Source organism: Heterocephalus glaber, unplaced genomic scaffold (assembly GCF_053883595.1).
Source record: "Heterocephalus glaber isolate CG9 unplaced genomic scaffold, H.glaber_assembly_v1.0 deba00001465, whole genome shotgun sequence".
NCBI lineage: Eukaryota > Metazoa > Chordata > Mammalia > Rodentia > Bathyergidae > Heterocephalus > Heterocephalus glaber.
Genome location: NW_028258312.1, coordinates 3,369,815 through 3,397,081, shown reverse-complemented (window position 1 = coordinate 3,397,081; position 27,267 = coordinate 3,369,815). Strand labels below are relative to the sequence as shown.

The following is a 27,267-nucleotide window of genomic DNA, read 5'->3' as shown; positions in this document are numbered from 1 at the left end:
ACAGCCACAGAGGACTGTTCTCTCTGCTCTTTCTGGACTCTCTGCCCCAAGATTGGTACAGCACAGTGTTCATTCCTTTTTTTTTTTTTTTGGTACCAGGGATCGAACTCAGGACCTTGCACTTGCAAGGCAGGTGCTGGAACCATTGAGCTAAATTCCCAGCACAGTGTTCAAAGTGCTAAGTGGACACCTCTTCCACAATATAAGTAATTCCCTCTCCTGGACTCACACCCTCTCCCTACACCTACCAAAATATAACTGAGCTCTGGGAACCCCAGACATTTTCCATATTGATAGCAATAGGTAAAACAGGTACAGACACGGAAATCTATCCCATATTTCTCAAAGTCTAAAGAAAATACCAACATAAAAACTCCACAATGAACCTGAGAGTAAACCAAAGGTGTGGAATCTTAGACTCCATCTGCTCAGTCATATCTCCAAAACAGAATCTCAAAGGGCTGAAAGACACACCCTCCAACACCTTCCTAGGAGGAATAAAGAGGAAAGAAAACATGGAAATTGGCCTACCTGGTTAGTAAAACCAAGGCAGAGCAACAAGAATTGTGACAACAAACAACTGCCAAGTTGAAGTGATCCCCACAGCTAACTTCCAAAAGCACAAGCAGGCTTGAGAAACGACTAGAGTCACACAGCAATCTGAGACAAGCACAAAACCATGTGAAACTTACTAGAAAGGAATGTGTGTCTTTCTTTGGTTTTTATCCAACAAGGTAGCTCTAATTTTTAACTATGAGTTAAGCAAAATCTCAGATTCATTGGGTCAATGTGGACTAAAAGAATAATTTTTAAATGGTCATTAGCTCAAAGCTTTTTACAATTAATTTTATTCAATTTGTAAAGAGCCTGTTAGTAAACAAACAGCTAGAAAGGCTTTTCAAGTGCAAAATGCTACACATATTTCCAATGACAATAATTTTGTAATCTTGAAAGATGTTTTTCACAAGTCTGTGTGACTTCTGAAGTGGTAAAGACCATATATCAAAATATTTTCTCTCTCTGTCTCTGTCTCTCTCTCTCTCTCTGTCTGCCTCTCTGTCTCTCTCTCTCTCTCTCTCTCTCTCTGGGCAACATTCCCAACACACCTCCTTTTTTATGTTTTTGAGACAGGGTCTCTCTAAGTCACTCAGTTGATCAGGTCAGGCACTAATTTGTAATACTCCTGCTTCAGTCTCCCACAGCCCTGGTATTACAAGCATGTACCACCACATCCGGCTTGTATCTTTTTTCTTATTTAATCCTTCCAACTTTGTGATAGGTAAATCAGAGAGAATAAGAGAATTTTCGGAAGACAACTATCTTTAAAGTTTACATACCTAATTCCTTTCTTTTAATGGGATGATACTTTAGAATGCTGAGTGCCATGTTACAGGTCACAGCCAAGTTGGAGGACAAATTCTGGTCTACTCAAGTCAAGTACAACTTTACGCTCTTCTTTGTTTTCCTTTGCTCACTACTGCACCACAGCCTCCACAATGCAGAGGCTTACATAAGCAGGAAGCAGTATCCTCAGTCACCCTCAGAACTGACATTCTTACATTCAGAGTGTCAAGAAAGTGGGAGTGCAGATTTGGACCAGAGCTCAGTACATTATCTAATGCTCATCTGTCACCTTTAAAAAGGAAAGCCAGTATCACAATCTCCCCAAAGCTTTCTTGAAATCATCTCCATAACCACCTACATGGTCAGAGTGCTTTGCTCTAATTCCCTTGGATGAGAATTAATACTAAGTTCGTCCCTCCCCTGTCCTCAGCTGACTCACAGGGAATAAACAAACACAAACTTTACACTACCCATCAAAGGCCTAACAGGTGTGAGAGCCATACGTCACCTTCTTTTCCCAGGCTCCTTACTCTGTTTCCAAACATTCCTCAATGCCTACTGATTTCTATCCAGACACCCTCTGAGTCACAGAACTAGTTACACTCTCAGAGCTCTTCACTACATCACTTCTTCAGCCCTTACTGTCCTTACCTGTAACACAAAGTGACTGTCTTCTATTTCCTCTACTTCAAAAGGACTTTGAGTCCTACATGAGTTTTGCTCCTTTGAAACAAAGCATGTTCTCACTGGAAAAGCTACCTGCAACTTTCTGAACTTTATCCCTGGATTAATATGTATACTAATATGTAAAAATGAATGTGTCTTATGCCTATCTCCTTGAAGACTTTGGCTGTATCTGCAACGACACAGGTGAAAGTGCTAACATTTGAATTCTGTGTGATCTGCCTGGAATTGTTCTATCACTTTTGCTATAAATCACATTCCATGCTTTCTAGTATAATACTGATGTCACCAGCTGAGTTTTCTAAAACGATCTCCACTGAAAACTTGAGTGCACTTTTGAAAGCACTTTGCAAACTAAATGCATTCCTGACAATTATGTATGGGGGTTCTTTAAAATTACAACATGGAAAAAAGCCAAATAAAAATAAATCTCTCTCCTACTTCCAATCCCCATTCTTGCAGAAACCCTTCCCAAAGGCTACTACTATTACTACTTATAATATAATGCAGTTTGGCTGCAAGTATGTTTGTACGCATACTCCCCATACTGGATTTTTGTCTTTTTAATTTTATTGGTATTTTAGGTATATAATATAATGACATTCATTGGAAATTTGCACCTTTACATAATCTCTCTTGGTTCTTATTTTTTCCTCATTCCCCTGGCCTCCCTTCAACCCCTCCATCCCTCCCTATTTACAAAGACTTTGTCTCCATTTTTTCATTTTCTCATATTAATTCCATTCCCTTCTTTCCTTTCCCCTATCCCACCCACTTCCCCCTCCCCTTTGCCCCTTTTCTTCCAATTTCACATTATCTATTGTGCCTTTTAGTTCTTCTTTACACTTTCAGTTTCTCATACTACAGAAACTATTCAGTATTTACACATGTGTGTCCTATTTATTTCACTTAACAGTATCACCTCAATGTGCATCCATTTAGCTATAAATGTCTCTAAGTTCTCATTTTTTATGGCTGAGTAGTACACTATTTTAGAAAAAAACCACATTTTCTTTATCCAAAACTTCTATATATCTTCAATTCAATCCCAATTGAAATCCCAGCAGCATACTTCATGGATCTTGAGAAAACAATCCAAAACTTCATTTGAAATAAGAAGAGACCAAGAACAGCAAAAGCAATTCTAGGTAACAGAGACACGGCAGGGGGTACTACAACCTCCAACTTGAAACTATACTACAAAGCTACTGGGATGATAACAGCATGCTACTGGCAAAGAAACAGACCTGAGGACCAGTGGAACAGATTAGAAGATGCAGAAACAACGCCAGACACACTCAGCCACCTCATCTTTGACAAAGGAGCCAAACACCCCCAGTGGAGGAAAGATAGTCTCTTTAATAAAGGGTGCTGGAGAAATTGGGTTTCAACTTGCCAAAGACTAAAAGTAGACCTATTTCTCTCACCATGCACTCAACTAAAATCAAAATTAATTAAAGATCTAAATGTTAAAACAGAAATGCTGAACCGGCTGGAAAACAGGTTAGGTAGAACTCTTGAAGACATTGGTTTAGGAAAAGATTTTATGAACAAAGCCTCAGTTGCCTGTGAACTAGCACAAACAATCAACAAGTGGGATCTCTTCTTCTTAAGCTTCTGCACAGCAAGAGAAACCACCAGCAGTGTGAAGAGACAATCCACAATGTGGGAAAAAGTTTTCACCTCCTTTTCCTCAGACAAAGGTCTACTATCTAGAATCTATAAACAACTTAAAAAAATCAGACCTCCCAAATTTAAAGACCCAATCCAAAAAAGGGGATCTAAAATGAACAGACATTTCTCAGACAAAGAAATAGGAATAGCAAATAAACATATGAAAAAATGTTCAACACCACTGGTCATTCAAGAGATGCAAATGAAAACAAAGCTGAGATTCTACCTCACCCCAGAAAGAATGGCTGCTATCATGAAATCAACCAGTAACAAATGCTGGCGGGGCTGTGGGGAAAGAGGAACACTGTTCCACTGCTGGTGGGAGTGTAGACCGGTGCAACCACTGTGGAAATCAGTACGGAGATACCTCAAAGAACTAGGACTGGAAGTCCCATTTGACCCAGCTATTCCCCTGCTGGGTATCTTCCTCAAAGAATTAAAAGAATCATACCACAGTGATATACGTGTACCCATGTTCATACCAGCACAATTTTTAATAGCTCAAACTTGGAAGCAGCCCAATTACCCATCACCTGGAGTCTGGATAAAGTGTGGGGTTTTTTTCTAAAATAGTGTACTACTCAGCCATAAAAAATGAGAACTTAGAGACATTTATAGTTAAATGGATGCACATTGAGGTGATACTATTAAGTGAAATAAATAGGACACACGTGTAAATACCAAATAGTTTCTCTAGTGTGAGAAACTGAAAGTGTAAAGAAGGACTAAACAGTATAATAGATAATGTGAAATAGGAAGAAAAGGGGCAAAGGGGAAGGGGAAGTGGGAGGGATAGGGGAAAGGAAAGAAGGGAATGGAATTAATATGAGAAAATGAAAAAATGGAGACAAAGTCTTTGCAAATAGGGAGGGATGGAAGGGTTGAAGGGAGGGCAGGGGAATGAGGAAAAAATACGAACCAAGAGAGTTTGTGTAAAGGTGCAAATTTCCAATGATGAATGTTATTATATTATATACCTAAAATGTACCAATAAAAGGATATACAGTTTAAAAAAAAAGAAATTCTTCTGGTTTCTTTTGCTATTGATCTCCACTTTCATTGCACTATGTTCTGATAATATACAGGGGATAATTTCAATTCCTTCACTTACTAAAACATGTCCTATGAGCGAGTGTGGTCTATTTTGGAGAATGACCCTAGTCCAGCTGAAAAGAATGTGTATTCTGATTTTGTGGGGTAGAACACTCTGTAAACATGTTAATTTCATTTGTTCAAGAGTTTGAGTTCTAGTATTTCGTTGCTTATTTTTTGTCTAGTTGATCTATCTATTTGTGACAGTGGGGTATTGAGGTCCCCCTACTACTATTATATTAGTGCTCATTTGATTTTTCATGTCTGTTAGTATTTATTTTATATAGCTGTGTGCACTAGTGTTTGGTGCATATATGTTTATGATTGTCATCTCTTCCACTTGGATTGTTCCCTTTACAAGAATGTAGTGTTCTTCTTTGTCTCTCTTAATCAGTGTTGGGTTAAAGTCCACTTCATCTGCACAGATAGCTACTCCTGCTTTTTTCCCAGTTCCTGTCACATGGAGTATTGTTTTCCACCCTTTAATTTTTCAGTCTATGAGTTTCATTTTGAATTAAGTGTGCTTCTTGTATGCAGCATATTGTTGGATCTTGGTTCTTGACCCATTCTGCCAGTCTATTTCTTTTGATTGGTGAATTGAGACCATTAACATTGATGGTTATAACTGATACATACTACTTATCATCGTCATGACTTTCTTTTGTTGGATTCTCCCCCTTTGAGTTTAATTTCTTGTCGTGCCTGATGGCTTCATTCTGCTGGGCTTCTTGGGGTTGTGATCCTCATTGTCTTTTCTTAGGATATTTTCTAAAATTTTTTGGAGTGCTTGTTTGGTGTTCATGAAGTTCCTAAGGTGTTCTTTGTCATGAAAGTATCATATTTCTCCGTCAATTTTGAAAGATAGTTTTGCAGGGTACATCAGTCTGGGTTGGAGGCTGTTTTCCTTTAGGGCTTGGAATATATCACTCCAAGCTCTTCTTGCCTTGAGGGTTTGTGTTGAGAAGCCTGCTGTGATTCTGATGGGCTTTCCTTTGTATGTGATTCGTTTCTTTTCTCTGCTTGTAGAATTTTGTTCTTCTGTTGGCTTTCTGGAATCTTAAATATTATATGCCTAGGTATAGATTTTCTTTGATCAAGGCTAGTTGGAGTCCTATATGTCTCACTTATCTGTGTGTCAAGTTCTTTTCCCCTGCTTGGGAAGTTTTCTGCCATCACTTCTGTGAACAGTTTTTTAATCTTGTCTGCACTCTCTCCTGTTTCTTCATTAACTCTGATCAGTGTTATGTTATTCTTCTTTGCTTCTATCTAGCACCTGCCTGATTGATTTCTCCTGGTCCTTTAGTATTTTATAGAAATTTTCCTTTTCCTGGTCACTAATTGCAATCTTATCTTCTCTATCTGAAATTCTGTCCTCACACTGGCCCCTCCTGCTGTATAAACTTTCAATGGAGTTTTTAATCTCCTGGAAAACTGTTTGCATCTGTTTTATGGATTCCATTTCTTTCCTATGTTGTTATTCCATCATGTTTCTCACCTCCTCTATTTTTTTATCTGTATCTGTCTAGATTTATTAATCATGTCTTGTACTATGAGCACAATCTCTGCTTTTATCTGAGAAATTATTTCTGATTTCATTTTTTCCATATCCTCTTTTGTTCCCAGTTCAGGGAGTCCAGGTGGTTGAATATCAGATTGTTCCCTCTTGTTGCCCTTTGGGGTTGCCTTAGGTGATCTGGAATTCTGGTTTTGAGACTTTTTTACATGTCCTCTCATTTTAACAGATGCAGCCTGTTGTGCCTTTGTTGAGGTGACTTTTTGCTCACCCAGTGGTTTTGAATTCTCAGCAAGCCATCAACCAGCCTTTACTCTGCTGCTCACCAGTACACAAAATCCTGGGTTCAGAGTGGTGGCCTTCTGGATCCCTGAGCTGACCTGTTGTCTCGGCGGGCTTCTGGCTGGGGCCTGTGCACACTTGAGATGGTATCTAGGTGTGCCTCTGGCTAGGGCCCCTATGTACCTGTTGTCTGGGAGGGCCTTTGGCTGGGGCTTTGCACCCCAGTTCCTGCTGTGTGAGCAAGCTTCTGCTAGGGTCCTGCACACTTACTGATGGTATTGGGTTGAGCCTCTGGCTGTTGCTTGTGCACCTGTGCAGCTCTTTTTTAGACAGCCCTTGGCTTTGGCCTGTGTGCCTAAGCCACTGGGGTTGGGGTGGAGCCCTGGCTGGGATCTGCCTGGAGCCAAGCTGCTCTGGTCCACACGGCTGCTCCCTGGGATCTTCGTACACTTAGGGATGCTATGGGGCCTGGATTTTTGTCTTTTTGTATAATGGGAGCATATTATATACTGCCAGGATGTATGGTTTTATTGTCCCCTACCACCCAACTCCCATCCCATGTATACTATATCTTGGAGACTATTTATCAGCACATACAAATTTGTATATTTATTTTTAGTTTTCCCTCTTTACATTGCAGACTTTAATTGACTTGAGTTCAAATCTAAGCTTTGCAGTCTTGACAAGTTCCATCTTCTGCTTTCTAACGACAGCATTGAGAGCCACAACATCTTTTTTAAAATGAATGAGTGAGATACTATCTATAGAATATGTGGTACAAAGCCAGACACAAGGTGATGCTCAAGGATCATTACTTATTCACATTCCTCTCCCTTGGTGGGCTCTTCCCAGAGCCTGGCCTTTCATGGCAGGTATCTGGGGACTATGGAATCAGACCGACACAAGTTGAAATCCTGCTCTCAGATTTCTCTTAAGAGAAATGATATTCCAGGCAGCAGGTGCACGTGTATTATTTCATTATAGTTTCCTACTGCTGGATATTTTAGGTAGTTTCAAGTCTCTGTGCTAACAACACAGCAAATTATCTACCCAGATGGGAGAAGTAAAGCTGTTTATCTAATAAGTGTCTGCACCAACTCAGAGGTTGGAAACTTACTTGTGAAACCCTTGATCTGGAGCCCTGATTTCTGTGAGCTCCTAATTCAACAACTTTGCTTCTCCTTTCTGAGCCCTTCAGGTTTTGCCCTTTCTTTGCCCTCTCTTGTTTCTACTGTCTGCTTGACATGAAAAATGCATTCAGGTAGGACTAGCAGCTAATTACTGCAAATGGGGAAATCCAGAAGATGCACAGAGATGGAATGTTTAATTCTGTGAACTTTAAGACTGTCGCGCACTCTCTTCACTATTATGAATACACTGTATGAAACTTGTTGCTTTCAACCCATAGTCACAGAAAATTCCACAGTGCCTGGAAACCAAGGAGTACTCAGAGTGTGGAGGAGAAGCGAGTGGTGATACCAAGAGGAAAGGCAAATAAATGTTTAGATGGTACTGAATTTCAGTATTATAAGATGAAAACATTCTAGAGTTTTGTTGCACAACAATGAGAATATGTTTAACACTACTGAACTTACACTTAGGATGGTAGAAATAGTAAATTTAATGTATTTTTTTTTCTTATTACAATTTAAAAAAATAGCTGAGACTAAAAGCTACTCTGAAAAATATGAACCCACTGAGGAAGACAACCCCTAACTGTGCCATTATACATCTCTCTCAGCAGCTGTCCTAGGTGCTCAGATCTGCAGACAAGCAGGGCAAAGCAACTTAGACACATAGGGTGCTTTGACTCACCCGCTTCATTCACACTCTGTTTACAATGAATCCTCTAGAAGAAAGTGGAGGTACCAAATTTCCTTCCCAAGCCCCATTCACTATACTCGAGTGGTCTCTCCTAACCCTCATTCTCAGCAGCCCATAGCTCCTCAACACAATCATCTTGTCCTTTTATATAAAGGTGACTATCACTGTAAATATAATTCAGACACAGACAGGTGGATTCACAGACTGGCTTACATTATGTATAGAAAGAAATCCTTTTATTTTAGGAGAAGAAAACGAAAATGTACCAAGCTTATACCAGTGCCCAGCAGGATGCTCAGCTCATTTCTGATGCTATTCATTCCCATGACAACTCATGAGACAGGGGATAACACATTTGACCGAAGAAGAAACTGAGGCTCAGGCTGACTAAGTGCCTTTAAAATACTATCCATTCAGTACCATGGACTACTGAAACTGAACCCAGACTTACTGAATCCAGCTTTCCAGAGTTACTGGATCCATATTGCCTTGGTCAGATACACCAGTCTCTAACCACACAGCTTGCCTTTCCTCTGCCTTAACAAAACAAGATCTTACTGCTACCAGCTAAGCTGGGCATCTGCTGACTCACATCTGACACCACAGGAAGTGTCCAATCAATGAGTATTACTTTCTTTCCTGACATGACTATTTCTCAGCAGCCCAGAGCTATACTGTACCAAGTGAAACTGGACTTTGCTATATCAAAGCATTTCGGTCTCTCCTGCATTGGTTGCACCCACCTCAGGTCACCAACAGAGAAACTGGTCAGCTACCCTCCAGGTGAATCATTTGCTATGGGATCCAGAGCTACCTGACACCATTACCCTCTAGGGTTGGCCAGCTGATCTAGTAACTACGAAGTGCTCATGTACAAGCTGTGGAGTGTTTGAAGCAAATATGGTGCTCACAGAGGATACCACAGAGGTCTACTTTGAGCCCTGGGCAGGGGCAGACCTCTCTCAGCCACAAGGGGATCAGCCATTGAGCACAGCTCTGTCAAGCAAGGATTCCCAAGAGGCAGCCGTCAAGACAAATCCCTCAGAAATGTTTCACTGAACAGAGATTTTTGAAATGACGTTAACTGCCAATGATTTTAAATTCTAGAAAGTTCCCATAAGCATCCAGATTTTGTACTTCTCTTGAAACACTGGAAGATTTGTCAATACTGGGTTCACTCTCCTTAACAGAAACAACTGGCCTGGTCCAAGCAGCAGCTATCTGTTTGCAAGCTGAGCATTAACCTTTAGACATAGGTTTATGTCTATGGCTCATAGAGCTCATGGCTCATCTGCAGATCCAGAATAGCATTGCCAAAAGGTCAGCCTGTCTTTCTTTTCAGTAGTTCAGAGATGCTGCTCCAGTATTTACTTCTGTGTCCATCAGTACACTACTTCTAATAACTTAAAATGCTTAAAATGCATCAGATAATCACAGCATTGTTTATTTGCTGCAATTGGCTCCACTCATTATCTTCTTTACTGCTAATTATGGATAATATCTAAATAGTTTGTCTTTATTGCCTATTTATAGTAGAGACCCTTTGGCTAACAACCCACCTATGTGAGTTGTCAAGAACTCATCAGAGAAAAGGCTGTACAAATACATACTATTTTCACCTGCCATCTCCCTTCTCACTTTACTCCCAACTCAGTTTTGATTTTCAGGAATGTTCTGGCTGCCTGCCCTGGTGCTGAACTTCTCAGGGTGGGGCAGCAGGCTGCTGGGTGCAGGGCTCCTGACTCTGGAATGTACTTCCTCATAGGGATGCCAAGACCCAAACTTGGCAGATCCTAAACACAATGGCTTTTAAGCTCCCTGGCATTTATTATTTCTGACTGAGAGTGAATAAAAGGCTTTTTAAACTCAAAACTGAGATGTAGATTAAGGGGAATAGTCTAGGTATACTGAATTACTTTAACTTCAGAAAAAATAAAAGAAAGTCCTCTAAAGTAAAGTCATGTAATATAAATTACTGATACAAACTAACAGAAAATAACAATTTCTTTTCTATTATAACTTGTTTTTATTATACTTAACTGTTAAATGAGAGATGAGAAAATATGCTGATAATTACAAAACCTGTAGTTCCAAAATTGTATTTTAGAAAGAATCTTAAAACAGAATTTAGTCCATAAAATTAACAGCAAGCTTTATCACCGTAAGAGAAAACTATCTTATTTAAACTATAACTCCATTCTTCCAAATACAAAATAAAGTCATAAAATAAATTCTTGTGTTTTAAAATAGCTAAAAATCAGGTTTATTTCAATTGTCAAAATTTTAAGTAGCTGTGGTAAGGCAATACTTTTGTTTTCCTTTGACCAGTAAGAAAGTTTTTGCTTTTTGGGGGGCAGGGGTGGGAGGACATGCTGGAGATCAAACCCAGGGATTCACTTGTGCTAGGTGAGCACTGTACCACTGAGCTACATGCCCAGCCCAGTGAAAACTTTTTTTTTTTTTTTTGGTACCAGGGATCAAACTTGGGACCTTGCACTTACAAGACAGGTGCGGGAACCACTAAGCTAAATCCCCGGCATGTCCAGTGAAAACTTTTCAACGGGAGCTGTTGTTTCTTTCCCACTCAGCTACCCATGAATGAGTCCCAGGAGCAGGAAGCTTGTAAGAGGCTGCTCTGGAGCAGCAGGCTTGGTGGGAAGAGGGAAGGCAGGGTGGCAGGGTGGTTTCTCCAGGCCCCCGGACCATCACAGCCCCTCCTCTCTCACACTCTTAGAGTGGCTCCATACATACTACCCCCCTTCACGGGGCCTACTGGGCTTGGACAGGTAGCCTGGGGACCTAAGCGCTGCCATGACTGACCAAGTGAAGACCAGAGGGCCTTCTTCAAATATTCTGCTCAGAGTTGGCATCCTACCACCACCTTACAAGTGGGGGCTGGCTCAGTCTGGCTCTCCACCAGCCAGGGTCAATGGAGGCTCAAAGCAGAGTACATGTGAGATAAAACAATAAGAAATAATGACGTTTAAAGGAATGGAATAAAACTGATATCTGCCCTATGACATCCTTTATTTGTGCCCAACAGCAACCACAACCCTGGATCACTAGCATTTACTAAATGGTTCTTTGGTTTCCCAGGATGGTCACTCGGTCATTGGAGGGTCATCATCTACTTGTCCCCAGAGCACATCACAGTATTGTGGAGTAGGGGCTTGAAAAGTCAAGCTAAAAGCATCCAAAGTCAAAGTGAAACATGCTTATAGTAAAGTCTTAGTATTTCAACACAGCATTGTTTAATCCTCCTTTTAAGAATAAAAATGATCGCTACTCACATACACATATGTATTAAAATATATGTATATAATAAGTCACGAATGCTTAAGGATATTACTACCAGGGTATTCACTTTAATTATAATTTTCAAATTGTAAAACACTTTATAAACCCAAGAATTGAAAACTGATTGAATAAATTACATCATAGCTATACATATATTTATACAGCAGAATATCGTACAAGCATTAAAATGGTGCTATATGAAAACATTTAAAGATGTAGAACATATCCATGACATATTAAATAAAAAAGTAGGTTATAAAATAGTATACCACTTTTGTAGAAATTATATACAAATGCTTAAAAGGCTATAATCATACAAGGCTACTACAAGGAGATGATATTGAATAAAAAGGGTTTTTTCTTTCTGGGAGGAAAGGCTCTAAGTTTTCTAAGTTTCATAAAAGCAATCATATATTTTTATAATAATAAATGTATAACACATGCTACATTTTTAAAAGACCACATAGCCAGGTGTAGTGGCACACACCTGTAATCTCAGGAGGCTGAGATAGGATCACAACTTGATCACAAGTTCAAGCCTACTCTGGGCAACTTAGCAAAATCCTGTCTCAAAATAAAAAATAAAGAGGCCTGAAGATGTGACTCAATGAGAAGGCCCTGGGTTCAATCTCTAGTACTAAATAAAAGAATAAAATAAAGTATCCACATGAAGCTGGGAGGCTATCCTCAGAGAAGAACACCTATACCATAACACGACCTATCTATAATATATAATAGCCTCATCCTCGACTGAAGAAGGAATGTTTTTTAATATGCTCAACCCAAGAAAACATGCTACAAGGGGTCTCTTCATGTCCTCTATGGCGTGGCAGAATAAAACCTGGCAGGCTGGTCTCAGGTGGGGTCAGGATGGATGCAATATAGTCCCAGGACACTCTGCATTTAGCTAGATCTATGTACACCATTAGAAAAAAATCTGTCCCTAAATGACACTTCTAGTATTTGGACTTCTAGAGAGCTCCCCGCAAGGAAGGGGGGGCAGCGGAAGATATTTTCATAAGAGCATATGAGGAGGAAAAAAAAGCGAAAAAAATCTGCATGGGGATATACAGAGAGCATGTGTGATTCCTGCAACCCATTGGAATGAAATGTTGACCTGCAGCAGTGAATGCATTTGATATTCTCGGCTGGTCTCTGAATAATTTTATAAGGCACACATGGTATTTCAGAAATACCATAGAATTTAAGAGTTTGCTCATTATAACCACAGAACAATTGAACCAAATGTAATTTAAGACTGCTCATATAAAGAGAAATACAAAATATTAAGATAAAGCGTAAGACTAGGTATTAGAAGACAGAATTTTTAGCCCAAGACACCTACTTATTATGTAATCACAGGAAAGTGCTCTGAGTGGCCTTGGACTGACCTCGTTCTCCTTCCTTCTTGTCTGCAGTTCTTACAAATAACCATAAAATGTGCTGGAAATGCCACATCCTGAGTTAAGGAGGAACTGCCTAAAGTGCTGCAGCCCTTATTCCTGCCCCTTTTGGGAATGTCACATCTTGAAATAGGAAGGAACTCCCCAGGACAGCCCAGACTTTGCTCCTCTCTCCCGTGGAAGCACAAGGTCTGTCAAAGCCATAGCCCAGTAAATCAGGTGGCCCCTTAGGTCTATAACCCCAGTCACTCAGGTACAGTAGAAAAGAGGCATGCTCAGTCTTGACTGTCTGCCCAGGCAACGTTACCAAGCCCAGGGGTGAGGGGTGAGGGGTGGGGTGGGGTCGATGGATTCTAGTCTTCCTCTGTCCCTTGCACCAAACTGCAAGTAATAAATCTTCACATATTTTGTGTGTGAGTGCCTTCAGTCTCCCTGCACTCAGACCAGCGGTAACCAGTGCACACTGAACCTGCTCCACAGTAATCTTGATCAAATGGCCTTTGAGCCCTCAGTTTCCTCACCAACCAAATGGAGGTAATAATAATACGGGTGTGACAAGAAGATCGATTGCAAATTTAGATCACGTTTTATTTTTGTCACCACAGACCATCAGAAAGAATTGCTCACTCAGCCCAATGACAAGAGGGGACCTACCGTCAGATTTAATTTGATTTTAGAAATGATAGGTGTAATTCTCACACTAAAAATGGTGGGACAGACACACATATTTTCTTCATAGGCTTTGCATAAATGAAACTATGTATATTATAAAGCAATGTCAATTTTCACATGATAATTACTGTAATTAAAAGTTCCATTCACTTCACATAATGTGACAGAAAGACCCGGGAAACCTGGGCCTCTGTCCCAGTCCCACTTCTGTGTAGCAGCTGGGAACATGTCTTCCTCATCTGTAAAATGGGCACAAACTCTTTGCCTTGCCTTATTTCACAACTGTTCATCTCCAGATGTTATTATGCAAGGCCTCTGGAGTGTTAGACAAGGATGATCTATAAGTAAGTCACAGACCAAAGTTAGTGCATTGCTTTACAGTACAATTCTGTTCCATACAGAATTTTTAGCTTTGAGCTTTGATTGTACAGGTTAAACTCATTGATTAGGTAAGATTATTAAAGAAATAATCTGCATCAAAAACAAAAAATCTGAATAACCCAAATGTCCACCAACAGAATAAATTGATACACACTAGAATATATACAGCATGAAAAATGGATGTACTCAGTACATACTATACATCATAAAGATAAAGAGAACCAAGACACAAAAGAATATACAGCATGACTCATTCATATAGCATTAAAAACATGCAAACTAACTTGTTCAGGGAAAACCTACATAAACAGAAAAATTATAATGAAAAATAAAGAAATGATTATCACAAGTTAAACAGGGCTGTTCTCTGACTGGGGGGTGAGGTGGTAAAAATATGATCGGGGACATTCATTCAGGGACATTCATGGGTATTGGTTATTTTAAACTTTTTGTGCATGTTTACACACATGTATGCACACACTCACGTGCACACACACACACATATATGTATGACTTTCTGTATCTATATTATGTTTTCTAAGAAAAGATTAAAAAAACAAAAACCCCACTGGATTCTGTATAAATGATGTCATGTCAACAGTGCTGCTTTTTAAAAAAAGACTTATACCAACAGTTTGCTTAGATTTCAATTTCAGGTATATCAAAGTAAAAAGTTATTCAGTTGAGATTTTATTTGAAATAAAACCCTTTCAAAAAGACAGTGTAGTCATTTAGCAGGTCATGGTGATTCATGTGACTATGTAGCTAATTGTTAATAATCATAGATTGTTCAGGTATTTCCAATGGCCAATTCAAAATTCTAGCATTAAGAATAAAAAGACTCGAGGATTACAGTTCACCACCTGAGCACATCCCACACCATCAACCTGAAAGAAAAGACAAGGTTACATGGAGGACTTGGGATACCATGCCTTACCAGCTGGCTGTGTTTGTGCTATTCTCTTAGGGTAAGTCTTGCTTCGACTTCTTGCCACATTCTGATCAGGCCGGGGAAGTTGGATAGAAAGATCTCGACTCATCTGCAAAGCTGTCCTGCCACTTGAAAATGAACATTTTTGATTAGCAAAGGCAAAAACACACAGACACAAAATTAAACAACAGCTCATTCAGAATATCCAAAGAAGAAAAATACACAACTCAATTGGCCATAAGCATACAGAGATTTTTAACTGATTCTCACTGTAATATTAGGCAAGGAAGTAGGATTAAATTCTAGGAGGAGTTTTATGTTAGAAGGAAAAATCTTTCTGAAGGAGAAACAGGAAGAAAGGGTTCATTAAAAGTGGAGTTAGATGATTTTAGCAGAATGATGGGCTAGAAATAAAGCTTGCTGACAGTCTTGTGCTCTACAACTAAATGATAAAGAAATCATGGTGATAAAGAAATCACAAGGCAACATTTATACATGATGGTCCACTCAGTGTACTTACAGGGTAAACTGTAAAGCATTTCCTGCAGGACCAAGTAGTACGATTTTATCCTAAACCCCATCTTGGCACAATCAGCCATTCATTCTGGCCTCCTCACCTAGCAGGCCATGCACCCCTGAAGATCAAAAGCAGTTCTACAGCTTTCTCTCAGTGAGCTAAACTTCTCTAGTAATTTTCCCAAGAAATTGCATAGATTTTCTCAAGTAATTTTCCCAAGAAATTGCATAGATCACTTGTTAGATTTCAGTGAACATTTATCTCACTAAAAATTTATTTCACAACTGCTGAATTTGAGCCAGTGAATGACCTGGCTTTCATGAAAGGGGTCTCACTGAGGTACAGGAAAAATGCATTTCTCTAAGTCTAGTTTGCTCCACTACAAGGAGAACCACCTATGGGAGAAAATGAAGCCTTTCAATGGCCTCAAATCTAATTCATCCTACATTTACAGAATAAATATTGGTGAAGATCCTCCCAAACAAGATTAGACCTATAACATGAAATTAATCTCATATGTTTCTGTGAATGTTCCCACTTCTCAATATCCACTTTTTATTAAAAACAAAGATGCCTGCAACATTCTCTAAAAAAATGGGTTCCTCAGGAGGCTAAGGGGGACACTACTTGATATGAGGCACTACAAGAGTAGAGATGCCAAGTTCCATCTGTGAGTGATTCATGTTCAATAGCTCACAGGAATTGGAGGGGAAAGAACAGGCCGTGGCAGGCTTTCTTTCACTTGAAACTTCATTATTTTTTCAAAGGTATACAATTTCTGAAAAGCTAAAAAACATTCCATAGAAAGAACAAAATTCCATTATAATAAAGGGTTTGGAGTATAAAGATAAGATCTACTGACATTAGACTTTCTTATCAGAAAGACTTGGGCACTGTGCACTACCTTGCACAAAGGAAGAAATACTTGCTCTAAAAATATAAGCCAATATACCAACCACTGAAACATTTTATAATGAGATTGTAAAGTGTTATTCAATTTTCCCTCATGGTTTCTCTCTCAGGAACAAAGGAGAAATGAGAAAAATCACAACACAAGATTAATGACACTAAGGTCCAGAAACGTAAACTGATCTGCCACAGGCTGTGCAGGACCATGGACTAAAACAAGCTTTCTGACCCCCAGCTGGCCTGTGTGGCACAGCTTGACGGCATGGGAGAACGGACAACACTCAGTCATTTGTTTAAGTAACAAGCCATTTTGAAAACATTGCTTTGCCTTTCCCTAGCTATGGGGTCTTCAGCAGTTTGTTTTTTAAAAATACCTGCAAATTCAGTTTCCTCATTTATATATACTTCTACTTGTTCTGTTTCCTAGCAGAAACAGTCTTACACAGTATTCTGACTATTTCCTTGTAACAGAAAGTAATGAACAAGCACATAAGAGGCTAGCAGTAAATGTTGACGGGAGTTCACCTACACGTCTGATGGCTCTATGTTGTGAAATGACAAAGCTCTAATCCTACTTCCCTGCCTCCTTAAAACTCTAAAGCCCCCTTATATGACAGTGATAATGCCATCAGCCCTTCTGGTTTAAAGTGAGGAAAAGGATAAAGAACCAGGTTTAAATCCCAGGTTTGCCATTTTTTTTAAATTATTTTTTGAGGGGCCTCCAAATTCTCATCTGTATAATCGGGGATATGATACCTCCTCTGGCAGGCCACTGTCAGGATCAAATAAAGTAGCACATGGGAAAGCACCTGGCACTAAAGAAATTATCATGAGAACTCAGTCTCTCTTCTGTGCTTCATGAAATGTAAGATCCCATGAGAGTTCCTTCAATTTAAGTTGGAGGAAGACGTCTAGGCTCCAAGGAGTGGGGGTGGGTTTCTCAGGCCTTATTCTTATTTCAGGAGTATAAATTTCACACAACTCATTCATTCATCCAAACCAGAAGACCCTTACAAACAACAGCTAAGGGCAAGGTCAATTTTTAAGGGACTCAAAGGAGACAGCAATGCAAAACAAAATATTTAATCAACCAAAGATTTAATCAATTTCCTTTTCAGACCATTGGTTTCTGATTCACACACACACACACACACACACACACACACACACACGGGACTTAGAATGTCAGATTTTAGCTCAGCCTTTCCTTCCCAACTTAATCATAAAATATGATTGTCCCACATTACTAAAAATATCTTAAGTAATGATGTTTTCCCGAAAGATATCAGAATCTCCTTGGTATTTTGTAAACCCTAAAATGCAGGACAAAATGAAGAGTAGAAGGCTGTCTTCCTCCACCGTAAACATGTTCACACACAACCACAAAGTGCTCACATATAGCACATACACACTTATAAACAGACAGCTACATTTACACATTGCAGCTACTTGGTATTTCTCTTCTCTCTTTCCCATGCTCTGCAAGCCTGTAGGGTAAAGGAGAGGCTGTCTGTATTCCAGAGCCCTGCTCTTATTCCAAGATATCTCCAGATTGTCTCAAAAAAGAGACAGGTACAAGATGCTGGTTCAAGGATGGTTGTTTGTCATCTTCTGACAAGACACAGTTTATACCTTTAATGACCATCCAGCAAGCAGAGATCTAAGCTCTGGACAGGGGGACAAAACACCTTTCTTGAAGGGTAGGGTAAAGTTAGTGCTTCCTCCATTCAGATGTATAGATTTGGATTTCATTAAGATTTACTAGGCTTTTAACATTAGGCACGAAATTAGAACAGATCTAGCAGAGCCTTCAATTCTGCAAAGGTTACCTTTAATTAGTTTCTTGGACAAACTGATATTTAATATGCAAAATCCAATAACTGTCTAATAATAATTCCCAGTAGCCACAACATTTGCATTTCAATAAATTTGAGAAATCAGGTGTGGTTAAATTTGTGGAATTCAACTACAGTACCTGTTAAATAGCATAATTATAATTTTAATAGTATAAACACGAAGATAGATGCCTTTCACTGGCTCCTTTCAATGATAAGGGGATAGCTTTACACATTTTTTTATAACCCCAGCAGTGTTTTATGCCACAAGGGAAAGAACAGCCAAAATACTATTAGCTTCCTAATAGGAAAGTGAATAATCTTTCCTTAATTATATCACTAAGGAAGAACCCTGGAAAGGTGAAGGTTATATATTTAAACATTAACAAATACTTTCATACAAAAACCAAGGATATCTATAACACAATAACACTTAAGTTTTCACTTAATCACCAAATAAGCAAACATTCCACTGAATAACATGTACAGATGGATACAATGAGCATTTAATATTAATCACTCTTTCACTGATTTGTCTTTGGTATCATTTAAGACCCAAAAAGGGTGTTATTAAAAAACAGGAATTCAAATCTGCCACACTCTATTGCTTGACTCTATTTTTAAGTCTCCAATGGAAGCATTTCATTCAGTGATGCCTCCAGTGGAATGGACAAACCAGCGTCCTGTCCCTTGGGTGGCATTTCTGCACCTTGCTTGCTTGTACAAGACCCGAGGGCCTGCCTTACCGTCTGAATGACACTGTAGCTCTCTGAAGGCGGAGGTGGCTAGAGCTCACTCTTGTGTCTCTGGGCTCCTAACACAATGCCTTGCACTTCACATGTCTCCCACTGAACAGAATGAATTGAAACAAAAATTCTTTTTCTCAAAATATAACTCCTACTTTTAATAGACAAAGACACAAGCATCTGCCCAGCTGCATGATAACCAGGGTTTTTTTTCCCCAAACAGGCTAATTGTCTCAGGGTTTAAAATGCAGGCTATCGCATTAGACCACAAGAGTGTCAATTCTACCTCACTGCTTCATAGCTGGTTACCTTGAAAAGTGACTTGAGCTCTCTGAGCCTCAATTTCCTCACATTAATGGGCATAATATAACAGAAGACCATGCAGATTAAATAGGACAAAAATGGAAAATATTCAGCAAAATAATGGCATTTACAACTGCTCAATAAAATTAAAATATAATTAACATTATTATATAAAGGCTTTATACAAATATGTATAGTCATTTTGTGGCTCAAAAGCACCCTTTGATGTACAATATAAAGCATACATTTTGTTACACAGGTCACCTAAATGTCCAAATAATACAATCAATCAGCTACTACTCAGAATATCTACTGTTTATAATCACAGAACATAATTAGAAATTATAATTGTATCAAATGAAATTCTGAAGGCAACAAGCCCTACTACTTTCTAAAAGTCCTACACTTAACAAAGCTAGCACAGGCATTATTAAGATTAAATCTGGAAAACCATTTTTTGTTGAGAAAGACAGCTTTAATAAACCACTATACTTACAAAACACATACACACCAAGGGAAAAAAAGAGAAAAATATTAAATCATATACTTCATTATGCATGTATGAGTGCAGCTGAATTAAATATTTATTTACGTGTACACACCCTAAGGAAAAACATGTCACTTACCTGTACCGGTGCTTGTAACTTATGGATCCAAACTTGCTAAGTTTCCTTGACAATGAATTTGATTCCTTTTCTGGCATTCTAATTGATTTTAAAAACAAACACAAAGACTCATCAACAGATACTTGTGCAACATCTGAGCTTAAAGTCATATAGAAAACATAATGATGCAACACTATTTAACAGAGATATTCAAAATATTTATTCTACATAATGGTAGGAAATAGCAGTCAGTTATTTGAAGGTAACAGTGGAAACTCAACCACCCCTTAGGATGTTACATGTATATAATATCAAATATTCATACTTTTTGAAGAGTATTACATACATCATTGCCTTACAAAGATTTAACTGTGAATCAACTTACTTTCTCCCCTTGAATTACCTTTGAAATTTTGTCACTATTCTGATTTACTCATGTTAAGGTTTTCATATCAGATGTGGTGGTTCAATGCACTCTAGTACTTTGCATTTCAAGGTACTTTCAACTGACACCACCACAGGGAGCCTGGCAGCCCAGTCCCATTTAACTGGAGTCAAAATCATTTACTTTGTGGGCTGTATTGTTGCCCTAACATAAACTGTATATAGGACACTGGTCAATTTTTAAGACTATTTCTCCAACACCATACTATTTAGGGAAATCAAATAGGAATAAGGGGGAATATTCAACCTTGTTTCAATTTAAAAGCAACACAAAACAGTAAAGCTTAATGGATTGCCTGCTAAAATTTTGATTTATCTTTACAACGTAAGGACACAAAACAATGAAAACTGTGTCCACAATCCAAAGGTGAATTTTCTATCCTCACCTTACTTGGCCTCGCAGGAGCACCACGCATAGATTCTGGCACCCTATTCCTAATTTCTCAGGATGTGACACCTTCTCCTTCTTATTCCTCTCATGATCCTCCTCTGGATTTTCTTGTCTTCCAAATGCAAAGAGGGTCCAGAGCGCAGTTTTTGGCTTTTCTGCTTTGTGTACTTCTTCCTCTTTTCCACAAATAGCTTCCTCCAGACCTTCTGTCTTAAATACCTGCTAAAGCTGTATCACCCACCTTCGTCTTTCCAGTGAGCCCTATACACCCAATTGCCTCACTACATCTTGGCTTAGATAGATCACAGGCGTTTTGAATTTAATACGTCCACAGAAGAACACTTAATTTCTAACAATAACACAGATATAAAATCTGCATTTTTATATAAAACTAAAAATAATTATCCCATCATTTCCTGTACATGAGCAAAAAAGATGTATCCGTAAGTATGTGTATGTGTATGTACATGTGTGTGTCTGTATTAATACAACCAGAGAACTGAGGCAATACAAATTAATAAAAGGGAAACACATCTAAATTCCTGTTTATAGACAGAACAGATTCTTATTATAAAAACAAATGCCCTTTTCATGTGTTAGAACAAGTTTCCCAATAACATACCTAAAAAATGTATGATGTTCCACACTGCATTTCCAGAGATGCTTGCAAGCAGTTTTACTCCGAGCTTCAAAAAAGAATGAAGTTTCATTGCACTGAGAGAGAAAGACAGGAGAGAATGGTGAATCATTGATCCTAACTCTCTTTAGATTACAGCCCTATGTTAGGTAACAGAAATTCAAGAAAGCAGAGAGATTATTAACACATAAAACAAAAAATCATTATTTCTTGGTAACTATTTTTTGGATGGTAGCATTAAAATCACTTTCTAATAATTAAAATCATAAAATAAAAGTTCTGTTTAAATTTTTATACAATCACTTTTTTAATCTACTTTGCCCCATGACTATGGGAAATACAGTAAAATGGCAAAAATCACCTCCCATAAATGGCTACTGTTACATGATAAATATTTGACTCTGTGACTATCACTCCCTACAAAAGGAGATGCTTATAAATGTAGTCATTAAGTGCATTATTTTCAGGGATGTACAGGTCACATTTAAGCTGATGTCTAAAGAATCCCAGGAGAAACCACAGGGAGTGACCACTACTGCAGTATAATCTTGGCAAATTAGGTAACAAGACCTCTGTTTCAGAGTCCTTTTCCTTTCTGCACCACTATTGGGTAAATTAAACTACATAATATGACAGATGTAAAAAGTCATGTTATAGGATACAATAAATTTTAGGTATTATTTCATTCTAGTAACTTTTCATTCTTTAATATATTTAATATATAAGAATATATAAGAATAAGGACACAGTAACAATAATCCTAATTTTGTACAAGATACTATTTGTGACAATAAAAAAATGAGCAAAATACAATATGAGTGCTATAGTAATAAACCAGAAGCTCTGTGAAGTTATATAATTGCTAATATAGTTTCAAATTTAAAAAACCAAACTCAAGCCTTAAGTAATGCCTCTGGAATGAGCTTCCTACGGACTCATAAACACAAAACTGTCAGTGCAGAGAAATAATTGAAATGATTTGTCCCCCACTTTTAAGAAGGACAGAAGATTTATATGCATGAAATAAATTTCTAAGACCAAATGGAATGATGATGCTTAACTTAGGAGTTTATTTGTAAAATGAAAGGGTGTAATGGGAATAAAGCCAACATATTTGTGTTACAGCAAGGCTAGCAACCATTCTAAAACCTTCTGCGGTGGAATAAGAAATTTAAGTTTTTCAGGATTCTCAGGCTTTTGACTTGGGTGCTACTATTAAAATATAGTAAGTGAAAAAAATTGGGTATTTGGATGGCAAAGACATGGACAGTAAGTTCAGGTTAGGATATTCTGACTTGAGATACCCATGGAATACCAAGCAGGAGAGTGAGCTCAAATCAAAGCTCAGGAGAGAGGTCACATCTACGGACACTGGCGACCTCACGGGAGAGTAAAGGAGACAGCTCAGGAAGAGAGTCCAGAATATTAATGGTAGAATCACACGAAAGATGCTGGTGAAGGTGCAGTAAGGGAAACCAAATGAACATGGAGACCATGGTGCCAGAGGCTGGGAGCCGGGCCACAAGTCTCAAGTGACCCAGAAAGGTCAAACTGGGCTTGAAAGGAGGTTACCGCATTTCACGGTAAGAATTCTCTGGTGACTTCTGTGAGAAGGGGAGGGATCGCATAATTAGAGATGAGGAAGAAAATTCTATGAATTCACATAGTGTTTTCCTTAATTGAAAAAGAAACTGGGGGAAGAGGCAGGGGGAGGCAGAAGTGGTGGGGTGAGGGTCCAGAGGAAACCACAGAAGTTTCTTGGGGGCAGGATGGGAAAGCCCAGGCTCCTGTCAGGAGGTGGGAGTGCTTACACAGGCATTTCTTTTTTCTCCTAGTTTTCTTTTTAGAAAATATAGAGCATATACAAAAGCCAAAAGTCACCTAGGGGGGTGCACAATGACAACTCAATCTCACTCCTACTACTGTCCCCAATTCCCTTCCCCAGAGGCAACTAGTATTTCTATTATTAGGGGTGAGTGTTTTTAAAGGCACATGGTTATCCTAAAATATAACACACAGGTTATTCATTTTACAATGAGTTTGTTTGCCACTGCATTGTCAGGTAAGTTGTTAAGATAAAGGAAGTGCCAGCCCAGGCTGCCCCTGCCACCACCACACATACTGAGCACTAGTGCCTACAAGAAATGGTAGCCGAGGACAACCTCCCTGTGACACCGACACTTTCCCAACTTAGCAGAAACATCTCTTAGTAAGGTGTACTTTAAGCATCCAAATCAGAATGTCAAAAACTGTTTTATTTACATATATTCCAAATTCCACAAAGTAGAAAAGAAATTAAAAAGTATCCAGACTTAAATAAAATATTATCTCCTCCAAATCTCCAACTTTTTTTAGACTGGTTTTCATTTTATCCTTCATCTTAATGTCTATATTTTTTTACTTTTCAAGTAGAGACCTGGTCACAGGGTATCTAACTCTTAATACACTTTTTAAATACCATCATGTAATGCAATGATAAAAGGCTTGTTTAAATCCAACCAGAATTGAGTTTTTCTCAGGTTTATTAAAAGAACAAAAGAGTCCCCCAGCAGGCCTCCTAATTGCTTCTGCCATGAAAGTATGAACTCATTCTTCATTTGCAGAAGGCTTTAAAACAAGCTGTCTATCTTTTATCCCACTGTTGGCAGAACGATCCAAATACCAAAAGAAGAGTTAAAGTAACTAAAATGGGAGCCAGGTATTCTGGATAAATTCTGTGTACTTTTACCACATACAGTAACTGCTGGCAGGAATGAGTTGGATGGCATTTCAAACGTCTCTTTCTACCACTTTCCTACTTATTAAACCTTTTCCAAATAGCTATGGCCAATTAGTGCATTTCCACTCATTCATACAAAGATGAGCAGCTGCTTCATTAAAGAAGTTCATGGGCTGGGGATTTAGCTCAGTGGTTTCACTGCTTGCTGTGCAAGTGCAGGGACCAGAGTTCGATCCCCAGCACTGAAAAAAAAGAAGTTCATTCTGAGCTAATGCTAAAATATCTTAGCTAATGCTTGCTTTTGCAAGACTACTCAAACATTTTTATAGCTTTGGTCATTTCATGCCAGAAGGAAAGCTATTATCTGAATCTATTTCTTTTACCAACTGTCTGAATTATTTATTTTATAAACAAATCAATCTTAAGTCACTGTATACTCAGACATCATGTGGATATAATTGTCCTTTGGGTCTCTGTACTAACTAGGCTCACAGCCTGAATTCCATTATTTGAAAGAACTCAGGACCTGTCCCATGCTGACAAATTTCCAAATCCCTCTGTTCTTCTCAGGCTCTTTATCCATTTCTCCTGGCTCTATCCCTCCCGGCGAGCTTAAAGAAATAAATCTATTCTGCTTAGCTCCTATATGCACTGAAGTTACTGATAGGATCACTACAGAGCTCGCTCACACTCCAAGCAGCAGAACTACTTATTCCAGCTTCACTGCTTCTCCCAAGCCTGTGTTCTTGACCAAAGACCCTTACTGCCACACACAGTCCTGTACTGGTTTCTCTGTGTATCTGTTTTGGAAAATAGCCACAGCTTGACAGTCTGTCTTCCTGAGGTTCCAGAGAATTATGGCAACAAACATCTTCTCAATCCTATTATTAGACACTTATATCACACCCAAGGTCAACAAATAACCTAAGGTACACTGTTAAGTCAGTACTTAAGAGCAAAAGAGATTAGTACTTCTAACATTGGCTAAGATGCAATCATTACACAAATACCTAAAGACCTGAGTTGGGGAGGCTTCCTACTAGTCCTCCATGGATATGGAGGAGAGGCTAAAGACAAGGGGGAGGATTACAAGTATGAAGATTTCAAGTCTAAAGTACTGTGAGACTGCTTTTTTTTTTTTTTTTTGCATTTTTTACATTCAATCTGTAGGAGATATATGGATAGACAGACACACATATACTTGGCAACTGTTACTTCATACACAAAGAGAAAAATATCAGAGGCCTGATAAAAATGACTAACTTTTTTCTTAATTACTGCTAAAATAAAGGAAGGCAAGTGATGAAACTGAACAGAAAATATATTCTTCAGCTGGAAATAGACACAAAAGAGATATTATAAAATTTTGAACAATTTTCTTTCTAAACTGTGAGTTGAATGATTACAGTTTTAAAAATTGAAACTTACTTTTATATACAAGACAAGTAAGCATGCTGTTTGTTTTACGGCTTTCCTCATAATTTTCATTACTCTTTTTTCTAGGCATCCTGAGATCAAAACTGGCTAACAAATACAGAGTTAGCGTTGGTTTAAAAAAAAATACCAGTCTTGTTATTACTTGGAAAGGAAAGTCAGAAGGAAATGTTATAACACTGAGTATATATTATCTTATTTGCTCAAGCTTTATCTTTACATAATGCTCCTCAAAGAATGGTTCTTACAACATTCTTATAATATTGGTATAAAAGGGTTTTAAGGTCAAAAAAGCCTGAGGAAGCACTGCGTTAAGTACTGAAATTTTTTGATATGCTAATGTGCACTGTGAATTTGCCATTAGTTGGTAAGGTATTGGCTAATTTCCTAGTTAGTTTGAGCAAATAATTCACTTCAGTATAATTTCAAAACCATTATATTAAATTATTCTGCTTTCTAGTTGAAGGAACTCATAGAAACAAACCCAGAAGTCCAGATGGTTTACTTCTGTTACTGCTTTTATTCTATCTTTTCCTCATCTGCTCTTTAGAGAAACTGTATTTCCAAAATGTCGTTTCTCCCTGATGTGTGCATACTGATAAAATTTTTATTTTAATCACAATTTTATTTTCAATTTTATAAATGTTAAAAATAACCTAATGACAAATACTATTTAGCATATTAAAATGAAGGAATATCTGCTAGGATCTGATATTCTTCAAATTTTTTATAATACAATTTTCATTACTTCTGAACAAATGGCCTCTGTTTCAATTACAAAGAAACTCAACAAAAATACTTCAGCAAGTGAAGCAAAGGAAAAGCCATGGGTCTGGAAGACATGGGCTTTCCTTCTGGACCTGGGACAAGCTATCCACTAGACAAAAACAGCAGGAACAAGGTGATCCTTCAGTCCCTTGCTAGGCAAGACTTCACTAGCTCTGGGGGGGTGTAACATCAAGACAGTGCTGACTAAGAGACATGGACTGGGTACCTAGCACATGTCCAAATTTAGACTAGGTAGTCAGTCCCACAACTCTACATGACATATGCTACCATCCTCACTCTACAGATAAGAAAATGTAGGTGAAATGGTCCAATGATTTGTCCAAAGTTAGACTGCTGAGTGGGAACCCTGGATTGAAGTCATGTTATTTGACCACAAGTCTAGTAGTTCCTCACTGAATCTGAAAGACTCCAACCAAACTGTCAGGTGGGCATCAGGATCCAAATATTATTAAGAAAGCCATACACAGAAATACTAAATCTATAGTTCCAATATTCTCACATACTGTGGGTAAAAATGCAAAATGGTACAACAACTATGGAAGGAGATGGGGATGGGGAGGTGGACACAGCAACACCAAACAAAACTACACATGTACTTACCTTTGTCCAAACGATCCTACTTCTAGGAACTTGCCCCACAGATTAACACTCCAAAAATACAAAAATATACATGCACAAATTTTGAATGAAGGAAAATACTTAAGTACAAAATAATGAAAACTACCTATTTAAGCATAAGCAATTGGTTGAATAAGCTATGAGATAGACACCCAACAGAGTACTCTGTACAAAAGAATGAAAAAGTTCTTAATTGATATGAGGTATAAGCAAACCATATAGT

At 38.4% G+C, this 27,267-nt stretch overlaps 1 protein-coding gene across 3 annotated transcripts in view; it reads right to left on the bottom strand.

Annotated features, from left to right (window-relative positions):
* The window catches only part of Epb41l4a (erythrocyte membrane protein band 4.1 like 4A), a 252,670-nt gene that overhangs the window by 67,427 nt on the left and 157,976 nt on the right, over positions 1-27,267 (bottom strand). For all 3 annotated transcript variants that reach the window (XM_021255867.2, XM_004841779.4, XM_021255865.2), the window contains exons 11-13: positions 21,470-21,561; positions 20,034-20,111; positions 15,104-15,225 (exon numbers count right to left, since the gene is read on the bottom strand). In XM_021255867.2, coding sequence (XP_021111526.2) covers positions 15,104-15,225; positions 20,034-20,111; positions 21,470-21,561 — 292 coding nt within the window. The remainder of the gene's footprint in view (positions 1-15,103; positions 15,226-20,033; positions 20,112-21,469; positions 21,562-27,267) is intronic.